The sequence below is a fragment of the Perca flavescens genome, chromosome 2 (assembly GCF_004354835.1).
Source record: "Perca flavescens isolate YP-PL-M2 chromosome 2, PFLA_1.0, whole genome shotgun sequence".
Classification (NCBI taxonomy): domain Eukaryota; kingdom Metazoa; phylum Chordata; class Actinopteri; order Perciformes; family Percidae; genus Perca; species Perca flavescens.
The window spans coordinates 32,410,969-32,420,650 of NC_041332.1; the positions used below are offsets into that span (position 1 = coordinate 32,410,969).

General features: G+C 42.2%; 1 protein-coding gene across 2 annotated transcripts; it reads left to right on the top strand.

Annotated features, from left to right (window-relative positions):
• Positions 1–2,556: 2,556 nt before the first annotated feature.
• On the top strand, positions 2,557–9,440 carry LOC114548246 (protein Wiz). 2 transcript variants are annotated; one of them, XM_028568074.1, is made up of 9 exons: positions 2,557–2,656; positions 3,446–3,517; positions 4,126–4,626; positions 4,846–5,580; positions 5,802–6,161; positions 7,096–7,310; positions 7,424–7,604; positions 7,703–7,862; positions 9,236–9,440. In XM_028568074.1, exons 2-9 carry the CDS (start codon positions 3,505–3,507, stop codon positions 9,390–9,392), a joined length of 2,322 nt encoding a protein of 773 aa, XP_028423875.1. In that variant the 5' UTR covers positions 2,557–2,656; positions 3,446–3,504; the 3' UTR covers positions 9,393–9,440. The 2 variants fall into 2 exon arrangements, with proteins under 2 accessions (XP_028423875.1, XP_028423885.1); XM_028568084.1 differs by having other exon boundaries at positions 5,802–6,149.
• Positions 9,441–9,682: the final 242 nt, after the last annotated feature.

Consider the following 9,682-nt stretch of genomic DNA (forward strand, 5'->3'; position numbering starts at 1 on the left):
GCTGTGGCCTCCGGAAGTGAAATAACCATTTTCAAACTAAAGGCTAATAGAGTATCTGTGTGCACAGTGCAGGTGAACCATATTACTGTTTTTATTCAGACTTGAATTGCGTAGGCCTACATTAACTTCAAACTTCATAACTTGGGACATTGATCTCCATAAACCTGGCAGTGGTGAAAGGCAGTCGTGTCAGAAATACACTGGGATTTTACTGAAGAGGAACACCACCTAAACTAAGAATTCCAATATGTTATTTCCATAGACTAGGGCAATTCAATCAATATTTTGGAACATGATCTCTCTTAAAGGTCCCATGACATGGTGCTCTTTCAATGCTTTTATATAGACCTTAGTGGTCCCCTAATACTGTATCTGAAGTCTCTTTTATATAGACCTTATAGTGGTGCCCTAATACTGTATTTGAAGTCTCTTTTATATAGACCTTAGTGGTCCCCTAATACTGTATCTGAAGTCTCTTTTATATAGACCTTAGTGGTCCCCTAATACTGTATCTGAAGTCTCTTTTATATAGACCTTAGTGGTCCCCTAATACTGTATCTGAAGTCTCTTTTATATAGACCTTAGTGGTCCCCTAATACTGTATCTGAAGTCTCTTTCCCGAAATTCAGCCTCGGTGCAGAAATAGAGCCACTAGAGCCAGTCCCACAATGAGCTTTCCTTAGGATGTGCCATTTCTGTGTCTGTAGCTATTGAGGGGGGGGTGTGGCCTTGACCAACTGCCCATTGCTCGTTTGAAAGCCATGATGTCTCTCTCTCATGGGCGGGCCAAATTCTCTAGGCGGGCAAAGCAGAGAAAGGGGAGGTAACCTTGCTCCTTATGACCTCATAAGGAGAAGATTCCAGATCGGCCCATCTGAGCTTTCATATTCTCAAACGCAGAGCAGGATACCCAGGGCTCGGTTTACACCAATCACCATTTCTAGCCACTGGGGGACCATAGGCAGGCTGGGGTAACTCACATTAATGTTAAAAAACCTCATAAAGTGAAATTTTCATGCCATGGGACGTTTAAAAGCCAGAAACCAGAGAAGCAATTGTGATGTCATAAAGTATAAAGTCTGCTCCATAGACAATAAATGGGAGACTGATTTTGTGGACACGTTTGTTATGTTACAAACTCTTTTCATTCTGAACAAACCCCTTATCAGTTTTCCCACAATCCATGTGTGAATGAAAACAAATATTCAAATGCATCAAAAACATGTATGTTCTCCACATTGACTTCCGGCAGCACCTACAGTATCCCAGTATGTCAATTCCTTTATATTCTTCTCACTGCACATCTGTTTCTTTCCAGAGGCTTTGTGGATCAGTTTCTAAACGATGCAGGCTTATCTAACAATACTGTCCTTATCGTATGTATCCTGTGTTGCCACATCAGACCAATACATTTGTTCAAACCTGAGTTTTGTTTTTCAGAAAATGCAAAGCAAAGTAGAGAACCAGGATGAACAGAGTTTTATAAAACGCTCCTTCACTGTTGTTGTCACGTCATGTCCATGACAATGGAGGGAAATATTTTCTGCCATATTTTTTCTTTGGGATCAAAGGTCATAGTTGTGACAGTATATGCATCCATTTTGTGTCTTGGGATTGTTTTATGTTGGACATTTTTTGTTGTTGGTACAATAGCAATTACCTCAGTCCCACTATTTATGTCTTTTCAGAAAATGGAGCAACCAGTATGAGTGCTTATCAATTCATTTTGCTAATCTTTTCCATGCAAGCTGTTGGATTGTTTGAATAGTTTTCCTTTAAACTTTATGAAACTATCATTAAAATGGCATCATAGTCATATTCTTGTATTATATCTGTAACTAAAATCATTTGAAGGCCTGTTATGATGATAATGACATTTATAACAAACATTTGTACATTTTGTATGAGAGTTATTACTAGTAATACTTCATTAAGTAGTGCAATGATTTTGTTTAATACCTTTTGGATTTCAAAAGCTGGTTCAATAATAAATGTATAACATCCTCTTCTAAAACATTTTGCTTTTCTTTTATTCTTTTCTTAACTCCTCCTTTCCTGTCTTTCAGCTTATAAACATTACATTATTTTCCACTGAGGCGCACGACAGATAAGTGATGGGTTTTTGGGACAGTCCACTTGATTTCTGTTATCATCATCTTCATGACCTGTTAAAATCAAATGCTAACACTTGCCTCTATTTGGCAATGCACTGAATGCAGCATACTTTAAATATATTTGTGTTAGATTTGAATACAACACAAGTGATCTAAATGCTTAATTCAGAGGAAGACCCAGGGCCTGCTAGGTCATGCTCTTAGTCATTGTGAACATTGTGAATTCCCCCGTTGTGGGATTAATAAAGGGATTTAAAATCTAGATTTTTTTTCAGTGAGTAGTAGTCACTGAAGAAAAAGTAGTAATACCAAATATTCAGTGAAATAAGTAAACCCCCTGGCTTTTTATTTGTAAATTGTCCCAAGAGGTCAGATTTGGTCACCTAAAGCTCTGTTGGCATAGCCCTGTAAAACTGTAAAGGCATAGCCTCAGTGCTTTTATTTTGAAAACACACCGCATCGGTAATGTGTGGACAGCTACTTCCGCTAAGCTTGTCAGTGTCTAAAACTGATGTACTGAGGCAGTCTGTTCAAGCTTTTAGGTAAATTAACTTTTGTCTATAATTGATTATTGAAATTTGGTTTCTAGTCCAGGGCGTAGGATGTGCAGCTAGTCGCGGTTTCGCTCAAATTGACATTTAATTTGAGCTAGCGTGCAGCTAACGTTAGCATGCTTCCAAAGCTAAACAAAGGGTGCAACATAGTTATCCTAAGTTAGCTTTTGTAGCTTTACCTCCTATGTATATGGCTTTAACTTACAAGATGCTTCAGCCACCTGCAATTTTATAAGTAGTCTATTGCGTTTTGCTCAAAGAGATGTTAAAATGCGAACAATACAATTAGAAATGGGGACGTTTCTCTACAGTAAATAATGTTACAAGTTCCATTCCACAGCTTTAAAGAGGACATAAAACACTAGCTAGCTAGCTAGCATAATTTACAAGATGGATTCCCACTCTAAAAAAGTAAAGGTTTAACACTGTCAGTGAAACTGGATTAAAATAATAAGTCATCAAAGTTACATTTTCAAAGGTGTAGCTCCATCTTGTCCTAGTGTAGCCTGTGACGTCATGGGGTTGTTTGGAAGTCCTAGCTACATTTGTGGTCACATTATACCCCTTTCAAACCGAGGGCTCAACCAGGGTTGACTTTGTGTTTAAAAATGTTAACCCACAATCAAGTCTGGGTATTGCAGGGAAGTTACACTTTTATTTAGCATTTTGGAAGCTAAATCCATGATCTGTAAATTCTTGTCATCACTTTTTTAACACCATACATTAATTCATTGATATTCTTAATTTATATAATCCTCTTCCATTTGTGTACCCAAGGATCCGCAGAGTCAACTTTCTCATCCCTCAGAATCAACCCCCAAACATTATCAGCGCTCATGGATTCACCAGGTAGGAGGCACTGTTATGAATGAGCTACAAATAATTACATTATTTCTTAGGTTGCATTGTTACAAGAGCCTGAGATTGTTCATTGGTCATCACCATGATTAGACCTCGGTCGTAGTATCATTTTAATTTTATTCTTTATAGAGGTTCGTTCTTCTGTCACGTACATTCATTCAATCATTGGTGGCCAACGCCTCAGTTTTTAGTGCCACAGCAATCGCTGGCCTCAAGTTACTTTACAGAACGGTGATCCCATGTTTCTTGCAGTGTGATACAGATGTGCTACAGATTTAAAATGTTGGAACAAGAGAGAACTGGTATGGGATCGGTACTCTGTGTCAGCAGATAACCTGTTTAGGTATCCAAGTTTTTATCGGGAGAGAAAAAGTTGTATTGGTGCATTGCTATTAATTTGTGTTCATTGCAACTCATGTTGATTATCAAATCTTGACATAAGTAAAGGTTGTCAAGTCTGTCTTTAAGTGTAAATATCTTAATCAGCTCATAGCAAAACAAGCTTTAGGTTTGTTCTTTTTCTTGGTTAGAGACACTTACTGAAGATCTCGTATTTAATTCTGTGATGACAAACTCCCATCTGGACTTCCCCACAGCAACCCCGCAGCCAGTCATATGTGAGGTCTGTGGTACGTACTTCGAGACACGGCGAGGGCTCTCCAGCCACGCCCGCCTCCACCTACGGCAGCTCGGTGTGACAGTGTCAGAAAGCAGCGGTGCTCCCATTGAGCTCCTCTACCAGCTCGTCCAGGAGAGAGGTGACTCTCTCCCTGATTTCAAAGCAGACTCCTCTGTACCTGGGACGGCCCCTCTCAAAAAGACATCGAAGCAGGAGTCCAGGACACCTTCAGCACCAGAGGATAGGAGTGACTTCTTAAAAGCAGGGAGTAGAGTCATGACAACTCCGCAAAAGCTGCATCAACAGGAATCTCCAGCCAGACTGAAAGAGTCACCAATTGCTCTCCTCCACTCGCCCCCCTCTGGTCTTAGGCTGGGGGAGTCAACAACAAGTGAAGGCAGTAGCTCATCATCAAAGCACAAAACCACAGCCAAGCCAATGTGGGCGCCGCTGGCGACTGACGCCCCCATCACCTTAGGTACGGCTGAATTCTGAATCAATGTTTTAAAGAAATGTTGGAAGTAGTGAGGGGAGTAGCTGTGTGTGCAAGACGGAGCTTAAACACCCAGGTATCTTATGTGATTATATGACCACTGATAGCAGGTAGTTATTCATGTAACATTTGTTTTAATAACATTAGCATGACAGCATTGTCTCATTGAGACTGAATTCCTCATCATTTTCTTTATTCTTGCAGCTTCAGACACTAACAATGAGGTCCATGTGTGCCAACTTTGTGGCTGCTGGTACGGGACACGCAAAGGCCTGTCCGGTCATGCTCGGGACCATCTCCGCCAGATTGGGATCCCTGACAGGGACGTTAAGGGCAGCCCGATTGATTTGCTTTACAGGATCATGGAGGAGGAGGACCTCAAGCCCATCAGCAGCGCGAAACAGGAGGAGCTCACCTCAAACGATCCCTCTAGACCCTCCTCTAAACGACCCTCCAATCAGTCCTCTCCACCTGTGTCTCCGCCCAGCAAGCAGCGTAAATCGTCAGAGGACTTTACCTGTATTCTGTGCGGGGAGGAGTTTGAGAATCGCAAAGGCCTGGCCATCCATGCACGCGCTCACCTGCGTCAGATCGGAGTGGTTGACCTGCAGGGCAAAATCTCTGCGATTGACACCGTCCAGGAACTGGTCAGCAGTGGCATGCTAGAAGCCACACACCCTCCCAAAACATCTGCAGCACTATCTCCAGCCCCGTTTGCCTCCACATCGCTCTCCTCAAGCCCTGCAAAATACACCTGGTCTCCTGTTAACAGGGCCCCAAAGGCTAAGAAAGGCTTTCGGCTAGCAGTGGACCCCCTTCATAGGAAGCCCAAGCCTGAGCCTTTGGAGATTGAGGTGTCTGTTCAGCCGAAGGGATCCAGCACTAACAGCAACTCTCCCACGCAGAAGTCCGCTGCTGCTTCAAAGCCTGCCAATGCAGGTAAACCAGAGAGTCATTATTCTGAATTAGTTTTTGGAAAATGCTATTTTTTTTTTTGGTACCATATCATGTTATAACATGCTCCAACTGAGTTTTTTATTCATACTCTCAACAGCTGTGATATACCCCATATTTATTTCCATGTATTAATTTGTTTGTTTGTATATGTACACCAGAAATTGTGTATTCATCCTCTTTATTTCACTTCCACCATTTCTCAGTGTCCTCCACAGATGTACAATCCACGCCAACAGTTCTTTGTGATTTCTGTGGCCAGCTGTTTGAGACTCGCAAAGCCCTGTCATGCCACGCCCGTGCCCATCTGCGCCAGCTCGGCCTGAGCTGGTCGATCAAAACCTCGCCGATTGATCTCCTCAAAGAGGTCATGATTCGTGGTGAAGAAGGCAAGAAAGGGTCATCGGGCAAAGCCACGTGGACCCCTCAAGGCTCCAGAAGGTCCCTGGACAGCCTCCGGTCAGGGGAACCAGCCACCAACCCTTCCACCTCACCTCTTGATTATTCCATGAAAGAGAAATCCCCCCCTGGCAAGAGTGGAGCCGCCCACCCCGGTAAGACACAGGGTAATTATGTCAGTTTAACAACCATGTTGTTTTTATGATAGTGAGCCACGTTGTTGTGTCACAACAACTTTGACATGTTTCTCATTAACTAAGATGAACAAGGACACTGAGTCAATCCTACATAAACTGCCCTGGTGCCATAAATACTCACTAAAACACCAAATATGTGTTGGTCTGCAGCTGAAAATAGTCCTCAACAACAGACTAGGTACTATTGTTTGAGTTACATTTGTTAAAATCTACAGTGGCCAGATTTACAGCTTCAGTAGGAACAAATGGATCTGAGGGAATTTATTAGATTAGCCTCTTTTCTATGTAATGTCTTTTCATGAGACACATCCCACAATGCAATGCTGCCTCAACACATAATGCATTTTGAGTAAGGCAAGCATTTGACTTTTACCTCAACAGGAAAACTGCAATATTGGCATTGCTCTGCTGATACTCTTAACGGATTCTACCTGCATGCACAAACGTTCTGTTAGGTGAGATATAGTCTCACATTGCCGGACCCATCTCTATAGCGATGTGGAGTAAGGTCTGGCAACACCACAGATCCATTCTAAGATAGAAGAAAAAAAGTATCGGGGTTGTTTGCATTTCTTTTAAACTAATCACAATGCCTTGGGCAGCGCTAAGTTCCGGACGCAGCTACGGTGGCGAGAAGAAACTTATTTTGGTGAAACATTTGCACCCCCAAAAGAAAAACGCCACATACAATATTAAATAAGGTTAACTGTTCACACAATACAGTAACGTAAGCTATTTAAATTTGCTGGATATACATGGTTAAATGTAATTTGCTCTTACCAGTGCACAAAACTATTCCTGGAACTCACTTGAACTGGTAATACATGTCTAATCTGTCATTGGTAGTTAACGTCTGTCAAATAGATTCTGATCCTTGTTCCAAAATCTCTCATCTTTGTGTCAGACGCATCCTGTGAGCTTTGTGGGTTTGAGTTTGAAAACCGCAAGGCGCTGGCCAGTCACGCGCGGGCCCACCTCCGACAGCTGGGAATTATTGAATGGAAGGTAGATGGAGCTAGTTCGCCAATTGACCTCCTCAGTGATTTGATGCGGAGGGACCCAGCCAAGGTAGCGGCAATAACCAGACGCTATCGTATGGGAGACCTTTACATCAAGAAGGTGGGCTGTGCCCTAAAATATGCTTAAAATACTTCCTATTCAGATTTGGATACACACAAACAATGTATTAAGCAATGCCAATTTTAATTTACTGTATATTAATTTTCTTTCAGTCCCAGAGAGGTGCTGCGTCGCCCTCTCGGTCCACAGACTCTGACTCTGTCCCCGGCAGCAGCCTGAAGCCTTCAGTGGGCAGAGAGAACTTAGGTGTAACTGCCGGCTCATCCAGACACTCTCACAGCCACATACGGACTATTGCAGCCCACGGCACCCCCGGTGTGCGCTTCCCAAGGGGTGAGAGACGAAACTAGCTGGATTTACTGTAATTGATGAAAAAACATTTAGATTTGTTTCTCCTACGTTACTCTCATTTCCTTTCTGTGTGGTTTCAGGGGTCCATCCACCAAAACGTGTTGTGCCTTCAGGGGAAGAAAATCAGGACACCAATCCCCAGCAGCCATCACGGTCTGGCAGCATCCCCGCTATGCTGCCAAAGCCTCCGCTAACACCGCTGGTCAAACTTGTGGGCAAAGTCTACTCCCTTCAGTGCAGGTAATTCTATGAAGTACAAAATATATATATAATCACATTCCCCTTGCGTTCAGTGAATAATAGTGTTTAGAGTAATAGACCAATTTTCAGCAGCTTGCATTGTCAAGTATAAAAAATACATCTTTACTTTTAAGTCAGTAGAGAAGTGACAGAAAATGAGGGGGGAAGGAGACGGGGGATGGCGTTAGAGGTCTGCAATCTGAGCCGGGTTCTGGCCTTTTTGAAATTTTTTTTATAGACTTGGCTTGGGTCAAACTCTGGCTCATATAACTTGTCTCCTTTCATTGTGCCCATATGTGCTGCAGAGCACACAGTGAGGAACCATGACTGAGAGCTATCCCACCACAGCCTGTGCGTTGGTGTGTGCGTCGATCTCTTTAACTGAACAGCAGGGCCGGCATGTGTGTGGTAGAGCGGGTGAGAGAGAGACGGTGGTTAGCTTCGGAGCGAGTACTGACTCTAGAGGCATAGCGAGAGAAACACTGTTGGAAATATGTAGCAGGAAAAGTTAACCGTCTCCTTGATTTCATGTTGTTTATGGAGAAGGAGAACCAGGAAATGAGTCGGGGGGGAAATGCAACGCTACCAAGCCATAGGGGTGGGAATCACCAGAGGTCTCATGATACGATATCATCAGGATACATATGACACAATACGATATTATTGCGATTTTAAATGTAAACACATCCCAGAGAACAGTTGACTCGGTACACGTATGTTATTAACCCCTAGGTTCATTTTGCGCCGGAATTGTCCTTTAAGTGATTGGTATCGGTCTCTGGCTAAAAAATTGCTTTGTTGGGCTGAGGCTGGGTTAGGGCTTTTTTTATTTTTTTTTTTTATAATAAACAAGCTCTATTTTCAATGCTTGTTTATGCACTCTGACACCTTATTTAACTTCAAGGTACATGTCTTCATCTTGAAAAAATATAATTTGTACCTCAAAAGCTGTTTACTTTCCAGATTAATTATGAATTGTGATGTTAATATATTATGTGTTAGTATTGCATAGAAACAGAATTATTCACAACTGCTATCATTTATCATTTATTGGCTAGAGTTAGAAAAACCGTTACATGTATTCATGTTAACATTAGTTTATTGAAAGATTAAAAGGGTTTTCTCTTTTACTGTCAGACACACACACACACACACACACGCACACAATTACACATACCCACTGTTGATGAGGTGATGACGATACATTACGTTTCTTTGTTGAGCTTCACATGGGCTTACATTTAAAATTACATTTGGGGATACACTAGCAACATTGAAGCTCTGTTGCTAAATTACATTCTCAAGAAATTGTTGTACTTCATTTAATGCAGTTAAGATCATATCTTCCCCCCCCTCTCTGTGCTGCTGTTCAGGTTCTGTGAAGAAGTGTTTCATGGACCTCAGTCTGTTCAAGAGCGGTGGATCATACACCTGCAGAAACACATCCTGTCGCTGGGCTACAAAGGCAAAGCATCTCCTCCTGCTGCACCAGTGGCAGCTCCAGCACTTGTCCATCCAGTAGCTGTCTAGTCCACAAAGTCTTTCTGCAATGCACATTAAACATAATTTTATTTCCAACTTCATGATTTTCAAATGTCACAACGAAGTCGAGAAGAAGTCTTTGTCTATTTTGAGGCAACAGATCAGTCAGAAACGTGTAAATTAGATGTTCCTTTTTTGTCCTAAAGAGGGCGAGCTTGAGCCATATGAGGGAGCAGCAGCAGAAGGTAATCCACTCAGGTAAAATCCACCCCAAACAATAGATCACAATTCTGATCACTGGAAGTTTTTTAGAAAATATCCAAAGATAGTTCAGCCCT